Source organism: Parasteatoda tepidariorum, chromosome 9 (assembly GCF_982258835.1).
Source record: "Parasteatoda tepidariorum strain Cologne lab strain chromosome 9, Ptep-v5.0, whole genome shotgun sequence".
NCBI classification, from domain to species: domain Eukaryota; kingdom Metazoa; phylum Arthropoda; class Arachnida; order Araneae; family Theridiidae; genus Parasteatoda; species Parasteatoda tepidariorum.
Genome location: NC_141763.1, coordinates 15,407,693 through 15,430,265, shown reverse-complemented (window position 1 = coordinate 15,430,265; position 22,573 = coordinate 15,407,693). Strand labels below are relative to the sequence as shown.

The 22,573-nt window shown below is 30.4% G+C and overlaps 1 protein-coding gene across 1 annotated transcript in view; it reads right to left on the bottom strand.

Moving 5' to 3' along the window:
• Positions 1 to 425: 425 nt before the first annotated feature.
• LOC139426899 (uncharacterized) overlaps positions 426 to 22,573 on the bottom strand; it is a 115,578-nt gene continuing 93,430 nt past the window's right edge. Inside the window, exon 2 of the mRNA XM_071187034.2 lies at positions 426 to 951. Coding sequence (XP_071043135.2) covers positions 426 to 951 — 526 coding nt within the window. The remainder of the gene's footprint in view (positions 952 to 22,573) is intronic.

Below are 22,573 nucleotides of genomic sequence, written 5' to 3'. Positions count from 1 at the left end.
ATATATGTATATATATATAACATTTCTTACTTTTTGGAGAAAAAAAACGAATTAATAATATTTAAAAAAATACAAAATATATATTAGTTTTCAAGTTACAATTATAATACGAAATAGCAATGGTATTATAGAAATTAAATAAAGTTTTTTACTCAATAAAAAAATTTTTACGTTTACTCAATTATTGAACATAAAAATATTGAATAATTTTAAATATTATAATGTTTTATGCTTGAAATTGAGATATGGTTAGAAATTTTACATTAAAAAGTAAATGCTATTTATTTCATAAAAATTAAAATAATTAATATTTATTTTAAAAAATATCTATTTTGTTTCTAAGGCAAATGCCTCAATTCAAGTAAAATCAATAGAACCTTAGTCTCTTTTTAATTTATTTTAAAAATTTTTGTTCGAATTTTTCTTTAAATTGTTTTTGTTCTATATGACACTACATTTAAAAAGTCAAAATATCCTATTTTTCCGTTCTTAAACTCAGCAATTTTTTCGCTAATAAATAGTTCTTTTCTTGCTATTTTTCGAGGTCCACTAGCCTCGGCAGTGTTTATTCTAATGTAAGTATCACTTTGTATTAAATTAAAGTTTTTGACAAAAAGAAAGATGTTACGGTTTGTTGCTCCAAAAAATGAACTATACCTGCTGTGAAAACTCTCACAAGAATTAGTTGTTCGCCACAGATCAGAAGAGTCAGCTGCCCACATGGAAAGAGGATACGGCGTGTTATCATCTACGTCGATGTAGTTTTTTGCTAAATAATCAGAAAATTCCATCACTTCTGATGTCTGATTCCCAATTAATAAAAAAAATGCCACTTCGACATCTTCTGGACCTAAATATGTAAGACCAAAACAATAGCGCTGCCATCTTCCAGTTGGAGAATCTCGGTCTTTGTGGTGCCTACTAAGACCTAATTGCTGTATTTTTCTCCACCTGAAAAAGATCACTCTTGTAGTATTATGAATTTGAAATAAGTAATAAACAAATAAAAAAACGCAATGTTGCAAAATGCAAATACAAATTAAAGAGCATGCACTACAGTATATTTAAGTAGATGTTTTAAACTTAATACTAGATTAAAATAATAATAATTCATTTTAAAAGTTTGAATGCGTGTTAAATATGAAAGAGGGACAGTGTTTATTATGATTTTTACAATTTGCAGCTAATTAAAATTAAACAGATCAACAAATCAGTATGTTTTAAAGCTTAAAATTCTATTTAGGATTTGTTATGTACTCCGATTTGTCATATATTTCATAACGATATTTTATTTTCATTGTTTATTTTATCGAGGTATGTCATTTTTTACGTTTTTTGTGTTATTTGTATTATTTATTTATCAAACATTATGCAAAAAAAAAAAAACACGAAATCCACCTCCGGTTTTTTCCACAAAATAATATGTAAACTGGGTGGTGAAAATCAAAGTAAAAATTGATAACTATTTCCTTATTAACTTCTTTGTGTTATAGATTGCGTTGCTTTAACTTCTTCACTTAATATGTTCACTTAAAAATTATCCTGGCTTAGGATGGCAACACGATGGTGTTGTTTACTCGAATATTCAAGGTTTTAATAAAAAAGCAAAGTAAAAAAAAGCTTATGCAAACTATAAACAGAAGTTATGCAATGTATGATTGATATCGATATATGGTATTAATATGTTTGATTTGAAAATCATTTAAAATCAATGTAAATTAAACTAAAATGTGCATTGATATGAAATAATGAAACATTAGTGTTCTTCCTCCTTAATTATTTGAAGAAATATTTCTCCTAACTCAGAATAAGTTCACAATTATGTTATTAATTAGTTTATTAATTGTTTATTAATTGATTAATTGTTTTGCACATTAATTTAATGAGCATATTTTAAGCGTATTTAATATCCGTCGTCGTATTTTTGGGTTTACGACTACTTATGTTCAACTCCGTAGCCTTGGAATTTTGAACCCAATCCAGAAGACAAGGGAACTCCTGGATCGAATAATGGGAGAAATTTGACTTCGTGGAGGACTTTTTGACGGAGCTAATCCGCATTTGTGTTACATAGAGAGGACGACTGCGAGAACCTTCCACGGTTAGCCTGACAGCAAGGCGACTCTAACCGATGATCTGTCTATCACTGAGGATATTTCACGTCAGCACTGTGGTCAGTGCAAACCGGATGCGGAATTCGTATTCGCTGGGATTCGAACCCGGTTCGCCTCAATGGAAGAAAAACGCTTTATCCCCAGAGCCATCGCATTTTGCAGAAGTTTTAATCTTAACGAAAATGGAACAACTGTTTTAGTAAAATTTTTCCTACGTACACACAAAACATTATTGATATCAACAAATTTACCTTGTAAGTTATCTTTCCTTTGGGCTTCAACAATTTCATTCAATTTTAACAAATGTGAAACATGAACATTATTATTTTTACCATCAATTTTGACAAGTGAATGAGTTGCATCTCTCGAAAGCCAATCAGCTTCAAAATTAGCAGAGCCTTTTGTGTATTTAATATCATATTCATACATACTTAACAATAATGACCATCTAAATAATCTACCTTTTATATTTTTAACATTTCTTAGCCAAACTAAAGCAGCATGGTCAGTATGTATGGTGAATTTTTGTCCAAAAAGGTAATGATGGAATTTATTTAGAGAATCGACAATAGCAAGACTTTCAAGTTCTGTAATTACATAGTTTTTATCATAGTCCCTTAATGAACGAGAATGAAAAGCTACAGGATGCAATACACCACATTCATCTGTCTGTTTTAACACAGCACCAATTCCAAATAACGATGCATCAACAAAAAGATGACATTCATGATTAGGGTTAAAAATTTTCAAAATCGGTTTACAAATAATAGCATTCTTTAAAAGTTCAAAAGATTGTTGACATTTTTCTGACCACACCCATTTTACATCTTTCTTTAACAAGTTATTTAAAGGATGTCGAATACTTGCATAACAATCAATAAATTTATTGTTAACATTTATTGATCCGAGAAATCTTTGCAATGATTTTACATTTTTAGAGGGCAATAATTTTTTAATCACTTCAATATTATGGTTATCGGGTGATACAATTCCATTTTTAATTTCATATCCTAAAAATTCTATTTGTTTTTGCAAAAATGAACATTTTGAAAGTTTTAATTTTAAGTTTTCTTGTTTACAAATCTCAAAAATCTTTTTAAGATGGGTTAAATGTTCATCATAAGAATTAGAAAATATAATGATATCATCAAAGAAGTTTGTAGCAAATTTAATTTTATGTTTATTTAAAATTCTACGAACTGTACGTTGAAAAATGCTCGGGGCATTCTTCCAGCCAAAAGGTAATCTTAAGTATTCAAATAGACCGTTGTGAGTAGCGAATGCTAATTTCTCAGTGTCATCAGGATGAATACGAACATGATGATATCCCTGTGATAAATCTATTTTAGAATAATAACTACTATTAGACAATTTTTCTATTAAAGTTTGTATTAAAGGTAGAGGTTCAGAATCGGTTTTTGTAATTTGATTTAATCTTCTAAAAATCAATACATAAACGACTCTTTTTATTTTCATCTTTTTTAAACACTAAAGTTACTGGGACAGCATAAGGGGATGAACTTTCTTTTATAATGTTATTTTTTTAACAATTCCTCTATTTGTAAATCAATTTCTTGTTGTTGTTTTGGGGATGTTTTGTACGGCCTTAGAGATATAGGTAACTCTGAGATCAACCTGACTCTTTGCGGTTCCATTCTGATTTCTCCTACGTCATGTTTGTGTTTCGCAAAAATATCATCATAACTTTTTAAAATTTCTTTTAAGTCCACATTTTCCATCTCGCTTCCATTTTTTATTTTTTCGCCGATATTAACCAGATAATGTGTGCACCCATTACCTAGATCTATCTTCGAATCATTTGAAATTTTTGGACATTTTCTCTTTTTCCTATTTTTCTTTTATTTTTGTTACGCTTTACATTATTTTTTTCAATGTTTACTTTTACTGAAACATCTTAAACTTTTATTTTTTCAACTCTTTTAACCTTAACATTTTGAGAATTTTGCTGTCTAATTTTCAAAGATAAATTGTCACTGTTAGAATTAGCAGAGGTGATCAATCTCTTACCAAATTGAGTAACAACTGGCCCGACACAATCAATAAACAAACAAAAATCTTTGCAAGTCTGCAACCCTAGCAAAGCATATGGTAAATCAGTATCAATTACAAAAAACTTCACTGAATTAACAATTTCGCCTAACTGAAGGGGAAACTCACAAATTTTGTTAAGCGTTAGTTGTCCTTTCGTTTGGGTAACCTTTAATTCCTCACATTTTTTAATAGGAATATTCAATTTTAACACCAAATCTTTTGGTATAACATTCAGTGTTGACCCGGTATCAACATTCAATAATATCTCTTTGTTTACCTTTTTATTTTGTTTTGGCTTTGGACGTCCCTTTAGGTATTTATTTTCCACTTTACCTCCATTTAGGTATTCATTTTCAACTTTATATCCATTTAGGTACTCATTTTCAACTTTATATCCATTTAGGTACTCATTTTCAACTTTATATCCATTTAGGTACTCATTTTCAACTTTATATCCATTTAGGTACTCATTTTCAACTTTATATCCGGATATTAGTAATTGCTATTGGTTATTTGTCATATTTTGGATGTTTATATCAACCACATTATTAGGGTTGTTTACACACGTGGAGCCCATGTGAAATTGATTCAAAAGTCCTTTCTTTGAGCAATATTTACATTGATTTAAGGGGCCGTTCAAAAAGTACGTACATCCCGAAGGGGGGGGGGAGGGGATTTGCTATTATGTACGGTTTTGTACGATGGGGAGGGGGGGAGGTATTATACAAAGTACGTACTTTATAAACATACACCAAATTTAAGTTTGACTTTATCCTACACACTCCTTAAGTAAATATTTAATTTTATTTAAAACATAATTATTTTAATTTTTATGAAAAAGGGGGGTAGACTAATAAAATGTACGTACTCTAAGGGGGGGGGAGTAAGACCTTCTGTACGGTAATGTACGAAGGGGGGGAGGGGTTTGAAATTTCTCCATTTTTGTGTACGTACTTTTTGAACGCCCCCTAATGGGTTCTCTTGTGTTGTATGATGTATTTAGGGTTTAGTCACATTTGGGGTCACATTTTTATTTTTAGGACAAGCCAGCGCTTTATGTCCTGGTGCACTACACTTAAAGCACTTAATGTCATATTTCGGGTTTTCTAACTTCTTCACATATGGTCCTTTATTAGCTTGAAATTTATTTTTATCTAAGTCACTTTTAATTTTTTTATAAAGTTTAAGTTTTTGTTTAAATTCAAAAAGATTACTGGCTCCATAAAGAATTGTTTTATTATTTGTTTGGTCTGGTATTCCCTGAATTATGTAAGTGATTAGAGCTAAGTCATCAATATCACTTTGAGTAGCTATTTCTCTCATTTTTAAGAAATATTCTTGAAGAGTTTCATTATACCTTTGTTTTCATTTCTGCAACATTGCATGTACTTCTGCACTATTGCAACTAAGTCCAAATTCTTCAAGCAAAAGATTTTTTAATTTTTCATACGAATTTAACTGAGTTTCACTTCAAATTAAAGTTAATGCTTTTGTTTCATACATACTATTAAACTCATAGTTCGTGCCCAGTTTGAAGTTTATAGGTTAATATTTTAGAGAGTTACGGGGTGTGATGTGTGCATGCCTCTAGATACAATTTTTGAACCTTTTTCAGCCATTATTTGCTCTTTAGCAAAGAAAAATAATTCTTTTTATATATCGAACCCTTTATTCATTTCGCTAACTCCCAAAGAAAAAAAAATTATTTTCTTATACAGAACTATTTATCCACGTTAAATAATCGAAAAATATATAGAAAAAATAATATAAAATAAATTTTAAAAAAATGGAAAGCCGACCCTCGCAGGGATTCGAACCCAGCGTCTCCGGGACTACAAATCTAACTTCCCCAAAGCGCTACTAACTTCGCCACGTTTCACATGCCAGTCTCACGAATATTTAGCTTAAAACACCTCCTCCCGGTTAGTCAACAAAATATATTTTGGGTCATTGTGGGCCCACTAATAGGTCTATAAAAAATTTCTTTGGTTCAGTTGTTTGGTAAATTAAGCTCTAAGTTCGTGCCCAGTTTGACGTTTATAGATTCATATTATAGAGAGTTATAAGGTGTGATGTGTGCGTGCCTCCTGATTCAATTTTCGTCCCTTTTGCTGCCATTATTAGCTCCTTAGCAAAGAAAAATAATTCTTTTTATATATAGAACCCTTTATTCATTTTAAAATATTGAAAAAGAAGTTAAACAAATAATACAAAATAAAATAAATAAATAAATAAAAATTATCCGAAATTTATCCCTTTATAAGCTATTATTCGCTAACTCCCAAAGAAAAAATAGTTATTTTCTTATACAGAACTTTTTATCCACTTTAAATTATCGAAAAATATATAGAAAAAATAATATAAAATAAATAAATAAAAATGGAAAGTCTACCCTCGCAGGGATTCGAACCCAGCGTCTCCGGGACTACAAATCTAACTTCCCCAAAGCGCTACTAACTTCGCCACGCTTCACATGCCAGTCTCACGAATATTTAGCTTAAAACACTTCCTCCCGGTTAGTCAAGAAAATATATTTTGGGTCATTGTGGGCCCACTAATAGGTCTATAAAAAATTTCTTTGGTTCAGTTGATAGGTAAATTAAGCTCTAAGTTCGTGCCCAGTTTGACGTTTACAGATTCATATTATAGAGAGTTATGGGGTGTGATGTGTGCGTGCCTCCAGATACAATTTTTGACCCTTTTTCTGCCATTATTAGCTCTTTAGCAAAGAAAAATAATTCTTTTTATGTATAGAACCCATTATTCATTTTAAAATATTGAAAAAGAAGTTAAACAAATAATACAAAATAGAATAAATAAATAAATAAAAATTATCCAAAATTTATCCCTTTATTAGCTATTATTCGCTAACTCCTAAAGAAAAAATAGTTATTATTTTATACAAAACTTTTTATCCACGTTAAATAATCGAAAAAAATATAAAAAAAAATAATATAAAAAAAAAAAAAAATGGAAAGTCGACCCTCGCAGGGTTTCGAACCCAGCGTCTCCGGGAATACAAATCTAACAACCCCTAAGCGCTACTAACTTCTCCACGCTTCTCATGCCAGTCTCACGAATATTTAGCTTAAATCACCTCCTCTCGGTTAGTCAACAAAATATATTTTGGGTCATTTTGGGCCCACTAATAGGTCTATAAAAAATTTCTTTGGTTCAGTTGTTTGTTAAATTAATCTACAAGTTCGTAACCAGATTGACGTTTATAGGTTCATATTATAGAGAGTTATGCGGTGTGATGTGTGCGTGCCTCCTAAAACGATTTTTGTCCCTTTTTCTGCCATTATTAGCTCTTTAGCAACGAAAAATAACTCTTTTTATATATAGAACACTTTATTCATTTTAAAATATTGAAAAAGAGGTTAAACAAATAATACAAAATAGAATAAACAAATAAATAAAAATTATCCGAAATTTATCCCTTTATTCGCTATTATTCGCTAACTCCCAAAGAAAAAATAGTTATTTTTCTATACAGAACTTTTTATCAACGTTAAATAATCGAAAAATATTTAAAAAAAATAATGTAAAATAAAAAAAAAAAATGAAAAGTCGACCCTTGCAGGGTTTTAAACCCAGCGTCACTGGGACTACAAATCTAACTTCCCGAAAGCGCTACTAACTTCGCCACGTTTCACATGCCAGTCTCACGAATATTTAGCTTAAAACACCTCCTCCCGGTTAGTCTACAAATTATATTTTGGGTCATTGTGGGCCCACTAATAGGTCTATAAAAAATTTTCTTTGGTTCAGTTGTTTGGTAAATTAAGCTCTAAGTTCGTGCCCAGTTTGACGTTTATAGATTCATATTATAGAGAGTTATTGGGTGTGATGTGTGCGTGCCTCCAGATACAATTTTTGACCCTTTTTCTGCCATTATTAGCTCTTTAGCAAAGAAAAATATTTCTTTTTATATATAGAACACTTTATTCATTTTAAAATATTGAAAAAGAATTTAAACAAATAATACAAAATAGAATAAATAAATAAATAAAAATTATTCGAAATTTATCCCTTTATAAGTTATTATTCGCTAACTCCCAAAGAAAAAATAGTTATTTTTTTATACAGAAATTTTTATCCACGTTAAATAATCGAAAAATATATTAAAAAAAATAATATAAAATAAATTTAAAAAAATAGAAAGTCGACCCTCACAGGGTTTCGAACCCAGCGTCTCCGGGACTACAAATCTAACATCCCCTACGCGCTACTAACTTCTCCACGCTTCTCATGCCAGTCTCACGAATATTTAGCTTAAATCACCTCCTCTCGGTTAGTCAACAAAATATATTTTGGGTCATTGTGGGCCCACTAATAGGTCTATAAAAAAATTTCTTTGGTTCAGTTGTTTGGTAAATTAAGCTCTAAGTTCGTAACCAGATTGACGTTTATAGATTCATATTATAGAGAGTTATGGGGTGTGATGTGTGCTTGCCTCCTGATACAATTTTTGTCTCTTTTTCAGCCATTATTAGCTCTTTAGCAAAGAAAAATAATTCTTTTTATATATAGAAAATTTTTTTCATTTTAAAATATTGAAAAGGAAGTTAAACAAATAATACAAAATAGAATAAATAAATAAATAAAAATTATCCGAAATTCATCCCTTCATTAGCTATTATTCGCTAACTCCCAAAGAAAAAATAGTTATTTTTTTATACAGAACTTTTTATCCACGTTAAATAATCGAAAAATATATAAAAAAATAATGTAAAAAAAAAAAAAAAAATGGAATGTCGACCCTTGCAGGGATTCGAACCCAGCGTCTCCGGGACAACAAATCTAACTTCCCCAAAGCGCTACTAACTTCGCCGCGCTTCACATGCCGGTCTCACGAATATTTAGCTTAAAACACCTCCTCCCAGTTAGTCAAAAAAATATATTTTGTGTCATTGTGGGCTCACTAATAGGTCTACAAAAAATTTCTTTGGTTCAGTTGTTTGGTAAATTAAGCTCTAAGTTCGTGCCCAGTTTGACGTTTATAGATTTATATTTTAGAGAGTTACGGGGTGTGATGTGTGCGTGCCTTCTGATACAATTTTTGTCCCTTTTTCAGCCATTATTAGCACTTCCGCAAAGAAAAATAATTATTTTTATATATAGAACCCTTTATTCATTTTAAAATATTGAAAAAGAAGTTAAACAAATAATACAAAATAAAATAAATAAATAAATAAAAATTATCCGAAATTTATCCCTTTATAAGCTATTATTCGCTAACTCCCAAAGAAAAAATAGTTATTTTCTTATACAGAACTTTTTATCCACTTTAAATTATCGAAAAATATATAGAAAAAATAATATAAAATAAATAAATAAAAATGGAAAGTCTACCCTCGCAGGGATTCGAACCCAGCGTCTCCGGGACTACAAATCTAACTTCCCCAAAGCGCTACTAACTTCGCCACGCTTCACATGCCAGTCTCACGAATATTTAGCTTAAAACACTTCCTCCCGGTTAGTCAAGAAAATATATTTTGGGTCATTGTGGGCCCACTAATAGGTCTATAAAAAATTTCTTTGGTTCAGTTGATAGGTAAATTAAGCTCTAAGTTCGTGCCCAGTTTGACGTTTACAGATTCATATTATAGAGAGTTATGGGGTGTGATGTGTGCGTGCCTCCAGATACAATTTTTGACCCTTTTTCTGCCATTATTAGCTCTTTAGCAAAGAAAAATAATTCTTTTTATGTATAGAACCCATTATTCATTTTAAAATATTGAAAAAGAAGTTAAACAAATAATACAAAATAGAATAAATAAATAAATAAAAATTATCCAAAATTTATCCCTTTATTAGCTATTATTCGCTAACTCCTAAAGAAAAAATAGTTATTATTTTATACAAAACTTTTTATCCACGTTAAATAATCGAAAAAAATATAAAAAAAATAATATAAAAAAAAAAAAAAATGGAAAGTCGACCCTCGCTCCGGGTTTCGAACCCAGCGTCTCCGGGAATACAAATCTAACAACCCCTAAGCGCTACTAACTTCTCCACGCTTCTCATGCCAGTCTCACGAATATTTAGCTTAAATCACCTCCTCTCGGTTAGTCAACAAAATATATTTTGGGTCATTTTGGGCCCACTAATAGGTCTATAAAAAATTTCTTTGGTTCAGTTGTTTGTTAAATTAATCTACAAGTTCGTAACCAGATTGACGTTTATAGGTTCATATTATAGAGAGTTATGCGGTGTGATGTGTGCGTGCCTCCTAAAACGATTTTTGTCCCTTTTTCTGCCATTATTAGCTCTTTAGCAACGAAAAATAATTCTTTTTATATATAGAACACTTTATTCATTTTAAAATATTGAAAAAGAGGTTAAACAAATAATACAAAATAGAATAAACAAATAAATAAAAATTATCCGAAATTTATCCCTTTATTCGCTATTATTCGCTAACTCCCAAAGAAAAAATAGTTATTTTTCTATACAGAACTTTTTATCAACGTTAAATAATCGAAAAATATTTAAAAAAAATAATGTAAAATAAAAAAAAAAAAATGAAAAGTCGACCCTTGCAGGGTTTTAAACCCAGCGTCACTGGGACTACAAATCTAACTTCCCGAAAGCGCTACTAACTTCGCCACGTTTCACATGCCAGTCTCACGAATATTTAGCTTAAAACACCTCCTCCCGGTTAGTCTACAAATTATATTTTGGGTCATTGTGGGCCCACTAATAGGTCTATAAAAAATTTTCTTTGGTTCAGTTGTTTGGTAAATTAAGCTCTAAGTTCGTGCCCAGTTTGACGTTTATAGATTCATATTATAGAGAGTTATTGGGTGTGATGTGTGCGTGCCTCCAGATACAATTTTTGACCCTTTTTCTGCCATTATTAGCTCTTTAGCAAAGAAAAATATTTCTTTTTATATATAGAACACTTTATTCATTTTAAAATATTGAAAAAGAAGTTAAACAAATAATACAAAATAGAAAAAATAAATAAATAAAAATTATTCGAAATTTATCCCTTTATAAGTTATTATTCGCTAACTCCCAAAGAAAAAATAGTTATTTTTTTATACAGAAATTTTTATCCACGTTAAATAATCGAAAAATATATTAAAAAAAATAATATAAAATAAATTTAAAAAAATAGAAAGTCGACCCTCACAGGGTTTCGAACCCAGCGTCTCCGGGACTACAAATCTAACATCCCCTACGCGCTACTAACTTCTCCACGCTTCTCATGCCAGTCTCACGAATATTTAGCTTAAATCACCTCCTCTCGGTTAGTCAACAAAATATATTTTGGGTCATAGTGGGCCCACTAATAAGTCTATAAAAAATTTCTTTGGTTCAGTTGTTTGTTAAATTTATCTACAAGTTCGTGCCCAGTTTGACGTTTATAGGTTCATATTATAGAGAGTTATGGGGTGTGATGTGTGCGTGTCTCATAATTCAATTTTCGTCCCTTTTTCTGCCATTATTAGCTCTTTAGCAAAGAAAAATAATTCTTTTTATATATAGAACACTTTATTCATTTTAAAATATTGAAAAAGAAGTTAAACAAATAATACAAAATAGAGTAAATAAATAAATAAAAATTATTCAAAATTTATCCCTTTATAAGTTATTATTCGCTAACTCCCAAAGAAAAAATAGTTATTTTTTTATACAGAACTTTTTATCCACGTTAAATAATCGAAAAATATATAAAAAAAAATAATATACAATAAATTTAAAAAAAATAGAAAGTCGACCCTCACAGGGTTTCGAACCCAGCGTCTCCGGGACTACAAATCTAACTTCCCCAAAGCGCTACTAACTTCGCCACGCTTCACATGCCAGTCTCACGAATATTTAGCTTAAAACACTTCCTCCCGGTTAGTCAAGAAAATATATTTTGGGTCATTGTGGGCCCACTAATAGGTCTATAAAAAATTTCTTTGGTTCAGTTGATAGGTAAATTAAGCTCTAAGTTCGTGCCCAGTTTGACGTTTACAGATTCATATTATAGAGAGTTATGGGGTGTGATGTGTGCGTGCCTCCAGATACAATTTTTGACCCTTTTTCTGCCATTATTAGCTCTTTAGCAAAGAAAAATAATTCTTTTTATGTATAGAACCCATTATTCATTTTAAAATATTGAAAAAGAAGTTAAACAAATAATACAAAATAGAATAAATAAATAAATAAAAATTATCCAAAATTTATCCCTTTATTAGCTATTATTCGCTAACTCCTAAAGAAAAAATAGTTATTATTTTATACAAAACTTTTTATCCACGTTAAATAATCGAAAAAAATATAAAAAAAATAATATAAAAAAAAAAAAAATGGAAAGTCGACCCTCGCTCCGGGTTTCGAACCCAGCGTCTCCGGGAATACAAATCTAACAACCCCTAAGCGCTACTAACTTCTCCACGCTTCTCATGCCAGTCTCACGAATATTTAGCTTAAATCACCTCCTCTCGGTTAGTCAACAAAATATATTTTGGGTCATTTTGGGCCCACTAATAGGTCTATAAAAAATTTCTTTGGTTCAGTTGTTTGTTAAATTAATCTACAAGTTCGTAACCAGATTGACGTTTATAGGTTCATATTATAGAGAGTTATGCGGTGTGATGTGTGCGTGCCTCCTAAAACGATTTTTGTCCCTTTTTCTGCCATTATTAGCTCTTTAGCAACGAAAAATAATTCTTTTTATATATAGAACACTTTATTCATTTTAAAATATTGAAAAAGAGGTTAAACAAATAATACAAAATAGAATAAACAAATAAATAAAAATTATCCGAAATTTATCCCTTTATTCGCTATTATTCGCTAACTCCCAAAGAAAAAATAGTTATTTTTCTATACAGAACTTTTTATCAACGTTAAATAATCGAAAAATATTTAAAAAAAATAATGTAAAATAAAAAAAAAAAAATGAGAAGTCGACCCTTGCAGGGTTTTAAACCCAGCGTCACTGGGACTACAAATCTAACTTCCCGAAAGCGCTACTAACTTCGCCACGTTTCACATGCCAGTCTCACGAATATTTAGCTTAAAACACCTCCTCCCGGTTAGTCTACAAATTATATTTTGGGTCATTGTGGGCCCACTAATAGGTCTATAAAAAATTTTCTTTGGTTCAGTTGTTTGGTAAATTAAGCTCTAAGTTCGTGCCCAGTTTGACGTTTATAGATTCATATTATAGAGAGTTATTGGGTGTGATGTGTGCGTGCCTCCAGATACAATTTTTGACCCTTTTTCTGCCATTATTAGCTCTTTAGCAAAGAAAAATATTTCTTTTTATATATAGAACACTTTATTCATTTTAAAATATTGAAAAAGAAGTTAAACAAATAATACAAAATAGAATAAATAAATAAATAAAAATTATTCGAAATTTATCCCTTTATAAGTTATTATTCGCTAACTCCCAAAGAAAAAATAGTTATTTTTTTATACAGAAATTTTTATCCACGTTAAATAATCGAAAAATATATTAAAAAAAATAATATAAAATAAATTTAAAAAAATAGAAAGTCGACCCTCACAGGGTTTCGAACCCAGCGTCTCCGGGACTACAAATCTAACATCCCCTACGCGCTACTAACTTCTCCACGCTTCTCATGCCAGTCTCACGAATATTTAGCTTAAATCACCTCCTCTCGGTTAGTCAACAAAATATATTTTGGGTCATAGTGGGCCCACTAATAAGTCTATAAAAAATTTCTTTGGTTCAGTTGTTTGTTAAATTTATCTACAAGTTCGTGCCCAGTTTGACGTTTATAGGTTCATATTATAGAGAGTTATGGGGTGTGATGTGTGCGTGTCTCATAATTCAATTTTCGTCCCTTTTTCTGCCATTATTAGCTCTTTAGCAAAGAAAAATAATTCTTTTTATATATAGAACACTTTATTCATTTTAAAATATTGAAAAAGAAGTTAAACAAATAATACAAAATAGAGTAAATAAATAAATAAAAATTATTCAAAATTTATCCCTTTATAAGTTATTATTCGCTAACTCCCAAAGAAAAAATAGTTATTTTTTTATACAGAACTTTTTATCCACGTTAAATAATCGAAAAATATATAAAAAAAAATAATATACAATAAATTTAAAAAAAATAGAAAGTCGACCCTCACAGGGTTTCGAACCCAGCGTCTCCGGGACTACAAATCTAACTTCCCCAAAGCGCTACTAACTTCGCCACGCTTCACATGCCAGTCTCACGAATATTTAGCTTAAATCACCTCCTCTCGGTTAGTCAACAAAATATATTTTGGGTCATTGTGGGCCCACTAATAGGTCTATAAAAAATTTTCTTTGGTTCAGTTGTTTGGTAAATTAAGCTCTAAGTTCGTGCCCAGTTTGACGCTTATAGATTCATATTATAGAGAGTTATTGGGTGTGATGTGTGCGTGCCTCCTGATTCAATTTTCGTCACTTTTTCTGCCATTATTAGCTCTTTAGCAAAGAAAAATAATTCTTTTTATATATAGAACCCATTATTCATTTTAAAATATTGAAAAAGAAGTTAAACAAATAATACAAAATAGAATAAATAAATAAATAAAAATTATCCGAAATTTATCCCTTTATTAGCTATTATTCGCTAACTCCTAAAGAAAAAATAGTTATTTTTTTATACAAAACTTTTTATCCACGTTAAATAATCGAAAAATATATATAAAAAACTAATATAAAAAAAATAAAAAATAAATGGAAAGTCGACCCTCGCAGGGTTTCGAACCCAGCGTCTCCGGGACTACAAATCTAACATCCCCTAAGCGCTACTAACTTCTCCACGCTTCTCATGCCAGTCGCACGAATATTTAGCTTAAAACACTTCCTCCCGGTTAGTCAAGAAAATATATTTTGGGTCATTGTGGGCCCACTAATAGCTCTATAAAAAATTTCTTTGGTTCAGTTGATAGGTAAATTAAGCTCTAAGTTCGTGCCCAGTTTGACGTTTACAGATTCATATTATAGAGAGTTATGGGGTGTGATGTGTGCGTGCCTCCTAATACAATTTTTGACCCTTTTTCTGCCATTATTAGCTCTTTAGCAAAGAAAAATAATTCTTTTTATATATAGAACCCTTTATTCATTTTAAAATATTGAAAAAGAAGTTAAACAAATAATACAAAATAGAATAAATAAATAAATAAAAATTATCCGAAATTTATCCCTTTATAAGCTATTATTCGCTAACTCCCAAAGAAAAAATAGTTATTTTCTTATACAGAACTATTTATCCACGTTAAATAATCGAAAAATATATAGAAAAAATAATATAAAATAAATAAATAAAAATGGAAAGTCGATCCTCGCAGGGATTCGAACCCAGCGTCTCCGGGACTACAAATCTAACTTCCCCAAAGCGCTACTAACTTCGCCACGCTTGTCATGCCAGTCTCACGAATATTTAGCTTAAAACACCTCCTCCCGGTTAGTCAACAAAATATATTTTGGGTCATTGTGGGCCCACTAATAGGTCTATAAAAAAATTTCTTTGGTTCAGTTGTTTGGTAAATTAAGCTCTAAGTTCGTGCCCAGTTTGACGTTTATAGATTCATATTATAGAGAGTTATAAGGTGTGATGTGTGCGTGCCTCCTGATTCAATTTTCGTCCCTTTTGCTGCCATTATTAGCTCCTTAGCAAAGAAAAATAATTCTTTTTATATATAGAACACTTTATTCATTTTAAAATATTGAAAAAGAAGTTAAACAAATAATACAAAATAGAATAAATAAATAAATAAAAATTATCCGAAATTTATCCCTTTATAAGCTATTATTCGCTAACTCCCAAAGAAAAAATAGTTATTTTCTTATACAGAACTATTTATCCACGTTAAATAATCGAAAAATATATAGAAAAAATAATATAAAATAAATTTAAAAAAATGGAAAGTCGACCCTCGCAGGGATTCGAACCCAGCGTCTCCGGGACTACAAATCTAACTTCCCCAAAGCGCTACTAACTTCGCCACGTTTCACATGCCAGTCTCACGAATATTTAGCTTAAAACACCTCCTCCCGGTTAGTCAACAAAATATATTTTGGGTCATTGTGGGCCCACTAATAGGTCTATAAAAAAATTTCTTTGGTTCAGTTGCTTGGTAAATTAAGCTCTAAGTTCGTGCCCAGTTTGACGTTTATAGATTCATATTATAGAGAGTTACGGGGTGTGATGTGTGCGTGCCTCCTGATACAATTTTCGTCCCTTTTTCAGATATTATTAGCACATCCGCAAAGAAAAATAATTCTTTTTATATATAGAACCCTTTATTCATTTTAAAATAATGAAAAAGAAGTTAAACAAATAATACAAAATAAAATAAATAAATAAATAAAAATTATCCGAAATTTATCCCTTTATAAGCTATTATTCGCTAACTCCCAAAGAAAAAATAGTTATTTTCTTATACAGAACTTTTTATCCACTTTAAATTATCGAAAAATATATAGAAAAAATAATATAAAATAAATAAATAAAAATGGAAAGTCGACCCTCGCAGGGATTCGAACCCAGCGTCTCCGGGACAACAAATCTAACTTCCCCAAAGCGCTACTAACTTCGCCACGCTTGTCATGCCAGTCTCACGAATATTTAGCTTAAAACACCTCCTCACGGTTAGTCAACGAAATATATTTTGGGTCATTGTGGGCCCACTAATAGGTCTATAAAAAAAATTTCTTTGGTTCAGTTGTTTGGTAAATTAAGCTCTAAGTTCGTGCCCAATTTGATGTTTATAGATTCATATTATAGAGAGTTATAAGGTGTGATGTGTGCGTGCCTCCTGAATCAATTTTCGTCCCTTTTTCTGCCATTATTAGCTCTTTAGCAAAGAAAAATTATTCTTTTTATAAATAGAACACTTTATTCATTTTAAAATATTGAAAAAGAAGTTAAACAAATAATACAAAATAGAATAAATAAATAAATAAAAATTATCCGAAATTTATCCCTTTATAAGCTATTATTCGCTAACTCCCAAAGAAAAAATAGTTATTTTCTTATACAGAACTATTTATCCACGTTAAATAATCGAAAAATATATAGAAAAAATAATATAAAATAAATTTAAAAAAATGGAAAGTCGACCCTCGCAGGGATTCGAACCCAGCGTCACCGGTACTACAAATCTAACTTCCCCAAAGCGCTACTAACTTCGCCACGTTTCACATGCCAGTCTCACGAATATTTAGCTTAAAACACCTCCTCCCGGTTAGTCAACAAAATATATTTTGGGTCATAGTGGGCCCACTAATAGGTCTATAAAAAAATTTGTTTGGTTCAGTTGCTTGGTAAATTAAGCTCTAAGTTCGTGCCCAGTTTGACGTTTATAGATTCATATTATAGAGAGTTACGGGGTGTGATGTGTGCGTGATTCCTGATACAATTTTCGTCCCTTTTTCAGATATTATTAGCACATCCGCAAAGAAAAATAATTCTTTTTATATATAGAACCCTTTATTCATTTTAAAATAATGAAAAAGAAGTTAAACAAATAATACAAAATAAAATAAATAAATAAATAAAAATTATCCGAAATTTATCCCTTTATAAGCTATTATTCGCTAACTCCCAAAGAAAAAATAGTTATTTTCTTATACAGAACTTTTTATCCACTTTAAATTATCGAAAAATATATAGAAAAAATAATATAAAATAAATAAATAAAAATGGAAAGTCTACCCTCGCAGGGATTCGAACCCAGCGTCTCCGGGACTACAAATCTAACTTCCCCAAAGCGCTACTAACTTCGCCACGCTTCACATGCCAGTCTCACGAATATTTAGCTTAAAACACTTCCTCCCGGTTAGTCAAGAAAATATATTTTGGGTCATTGTGGGCCCACTAATAGGTCTATAAAAAATTTCTTTGGTTCAGTTGATAGGTAAATTAAGCTCTAAGTTCGTGCCCAGTTTGACGTTTACAGATTCATATTATAGAGAGTTATGGGGTGTGATGTGTGCGTGCCTCCAGATACAATTTTTGACCCTTTTTCTGCCATTATTAGCTCTTTAGCAAAGAAAAATAATTCTTTTTATGTATAGAACCCATTATTCATTTTAAAATATTGAAAAAGAAGTTAAACAAATAATACAAAATAGAATAAATAAATAAATAAAAATTATCCAAAATTTATCCCTTTATTAGCTATTATTCGCTAACTCCTAAAGAAAAAATAGTTATTATTTTATACAAAACTTTTTATCCACGTTAAATAATCGAAAAAAATATAAAAAAAAATAATATAAAAAAAAAAAAAAATGGAAAGTCGACCCTCGCAGGGTTTCGAACCCAGCGTCTCCGGGAATACAAATCTAACAACCCCTAAGCGCTACTAACTTCTCCACGCTTCTCATGCCAGTCTCACGAATATTTAGCTTAAATCACCTCCTCTCGGTTAGTCAACAAAATATATTTTGGGTCATTTTGGGCCCACTAATAGGTCTATAAAAAATTTCTTTGGTTCAGTTGTTTGTTAAATTAATCTACAAGTTCGTAACCAGATTGACGTTTATAGGTTCATATTATAGAGAGTTATGCGGTGTGATGTGTGCGTGCCTCCTAAAACGATTTTTGTCCCTTTTTCTGCCATTATTAGCTCTTTAGCAACGAAAAATAACTCTTTTTATATATAGAACACTTTATTCATTTTAAAATATTGAAAAAGAGGTTAAACAAATAATACAAAATAGAATAAACAAATAAATAAAAATTATCCGAAATTTATCCCTTTATTCGCTATTATTCGCTAACTCCCAAAGAAAAAATAGTTATTTTTCTATACAGAACTTTTTATCAACGTTAAATAATCGAAAAATATTTAAAAAAAATAATGTAAAATAAAAAAAAAAAATGAAAAGTCGACCCTTGCAGGGTTTTAAACCCAGCGTCACTGGGACTACAAATCTAACTTCCCGAAAGCGCTACTAACTTCGCCACGTTTCACATGCCAGTCTCACGAATATTTAGCTTAAAACACCTCCTCCCGGTTAGTCTACAAATTATATTTTGGGTCATTGTGGGCCCACTAATAGGTCTATAAAAATTTTCTTTGGTTCAGTTGTTTGGTAAATTAAGCTCTAAGTTCGTGCCCAGTTTGACGTTTATAGATTCATATTATAGAGAGTTAGGAGGTGTGATGTGTGCGTGCCTCCTGATACAATTTTTGTCCCTTTTTCAGCCATTATTTGCTCATTAGCAAAGAAAACTAATTCTTTTTATGTATAAAACACTTTATTCATTTTAAAATATTGAAAAAGAAGTTAAACAAATAATACAAAATAGAATAAATAAATAAATAAAAATTATTCGAAATTTATCCCTTTATAAGTTATTATTCGCTAACTCCCAATGAAAAAATAGTTATTTTTTTATACAGAACTTTTTATCCACGTTAAATAATCGAAAAATATATATAAAAAAAATAATATAAAATAAATTTTAAAAAAATAGAAAGTCGACCCTCACAGGGTTTCGAACCCAGCGTCTCCGGGACTACAAATCTAACTTCCCCAAAGCGCTACTAACTTCGCCACGCTTCACATGCCAGTCTCACGAATATTTAGCTTAAATCACCTCCTCTCGGTTAGTCAACAAAATATATTTTGGGTCATTGTGGGCCCACTAATAGGTCTATAAAAAATTTTCTTTGGTTCAGTTGTTTGGTAAATTAAGCTCTAAGTTCGTGCCCAGTTTGACGTTTATAGATTCATATTATAGAGAGTTATTGGGTGTGATGTGTGCGTGCCTCCAGATACAATTTTTGACCCTTTTTCTGCCATTATTAGCTCTTTAGCAAAGAAAAATAATTCTTTTTATATATATAACCCATTATTCATTTTAAAATATTGAAAAAGAAGTTAAACAAGTAATACAAAATAGAATAAATAAATAAATAAAAATTATCCGAAATTTATCCCTTTATTAGCTATTATTCGCTAACTCCTAAAGAAAAAATAGTTATTTTTTTATACAAAACTTTTTATCCACGTTAAATAATCGAAAAATATATATAAAAAACTAATATAAAAAAATAAAAAATAAATGGAAAGTCGACCCTCGCAGGGTTTCGAACCCAGCGTCTCCGGGACTACAAATCTAACATCCCCTAAGCGCTACTAACTTCTCCACGCTTCTCATGCCAGTCTCACGAATATTTAGCTTAAATCACCTCCTCTCGGTTAGTCAACAAAATATATTTTGGGTCATTGTGGGCCCACTAATAGGTCTATAAAAAATTTCTTTGGTTCAGTTGTTTGTTAAATTAATCTACAAGTTCGTGCCCAGTTTGACGTTTTTAGGTTCATATTATAGAGAGTTATGGGGTGTGATGTGTGCGTGCCTCCTGATTCAATTTTCGTCCCTTTTTCTGCCATTATTAGCTCTTTAGCAAAGAAAAATAATTCTTTTTATATATAGAACACTTTATTCATTTTAAAATATTGAAAAAGAAGTTAAACAAATAATACAAAATAGAATAAATAAATAAATAAAAATTATTCGAAATTTATCCCTTTATAAGTTATTATTCGCTAACTCCCAAAGAAAAAATAGTTATTTTTTTATACAGAACTTTTTATCCACGTTAAATAATCGAAAAATATATAAAAAAAAATAATATAAAATATTAAAAAAAATAGAAAGTCGACCCTCACAGGGTTTCGAACCCAGCGTCTCCGGGACTACAAATCTAACTTCCCCAAAGCGTTACTAACTTCGCCACGCTTCACATGCCAGTCTCACGAATATTTAGCTTAAATCACCTCCTCTCGGTTAGTCAACAAAATATATTTTGGGTCATTGTGGGCCCACTAATAGGTCTATAAAAAATTTTCTTTGGTTCAGTTGTTTGGTAAATTAAGCTCTAAGTTCGTGCCCAGTTTGACGTTTATAGATTCATATTATAGAGAGTTATTGGGTGTGATGTGTGCGTGCCTCCAGATACAATTTTTGACCCTTTTTCTGCCATTATTAGCTCTTTAGCAAAAAAAAATAATTCTTTTTATATATAGAACCCCTTATTCATTTTAAAATATTGAAAAAGAAGTTAAACAAATAATACAAAATAGAATAAATAAATAAATAAAAATTATTCGAAATTTATCCCTTTATAAGTTATTATTCGCTAACTCCCAAAGAAAAAATAGTTATTTTTTTATACAAAGCTTTTTATCCACGTTAAATAATCGAAAAATATATAAAAAAAAACTAATATAAAAAAAAATGGAAAGTCGACCCTCGCAGGGTTTCGAACGTAGCGTCTCCGGGACTACAAATCTAACAACCCCTAAGCGCTACTAACTTCTCCATGCTTCTCATGCCAGTCTCACGAATATTTAGCTTAAATCACCTCCTCTCGGTTAGTCAACAAAATATATTTTGGGTCATTGTGGGCCCACTAATAGGTCTATAAAAATTTCTTTGGTTCAGTTGTTTGTTAAATTAATCTCCAAGTTCGTGCCCAGTTTGACGTTTATAGGTTCATATTATAGAGAGTTATGGGGTGTGATGTGTGCGTGCCTCCTAAAACGATTTTTGTCCCTTTTTCTGCCATTTTTAGCTCTTTAGGAACGAAAAATAATTCTTTTTATATATAGAACACTTTATTCATTTTAAAATATTGAAAAAGAAGTTAAACAAATAATACAAAAAAAATAAATTAATAAATAAAAATTATCCGAAATTTATCACTTTATTAGCTATTATTCGCTAACTCCCAAAGAAAAAATAGTTATTTTTTTATACAGAACTTTTTATCCTCGTTAAATAATTGAAAAATATATAAAAAAAATAATATAAAATAAATATAAAAAAATGGAAAGTCGACCCTCGGAGGCTTTCGAACCCAGCGTCTCCGGGACTACAAATCTAACTTCCCCAAAGAGCTACTAACTTCGCCACGCTTCACATGCCAGGCTCACGAATATTTAGGTTAAAACACCTCCTCCCGGTTAGTCTGCAAAATATATTTTGGGTCATTGTGGGCCCACTAATAGGTCTATAAAAAATTTCTTTGGAACAGTTGTTTTTTAAATTAAACTCTAAGTTCGTGCCCAGTTTGAAGTTTATCGGTTCATATTATAGGGAGTTAGGAGGTGTGATGTGTGCGTGCCTCCTGATACAATTTTTGTCCCTTTTTCAGCCATTATTTGCTCTTTAGCAAAGAAAACTAATTCTTTTTATGTATAAAACACTTTATTTATTTTAAAATATAGAAAAAGAAGTTGAAAAAATAATTCAAAATAGAATAAATAAATAAATAAAAATTATCCGAAATTGATCCGTTTATTAGCTATTATTCGCCATATGACAAAGGAAAAATAGTTATTTTTATATACAGAACTTTTCATCCTCGTATCGAAACATATATAAGAAAAATAATATAAAATAAATAAAAAAAATTGAAAGCCGACCCTCGCA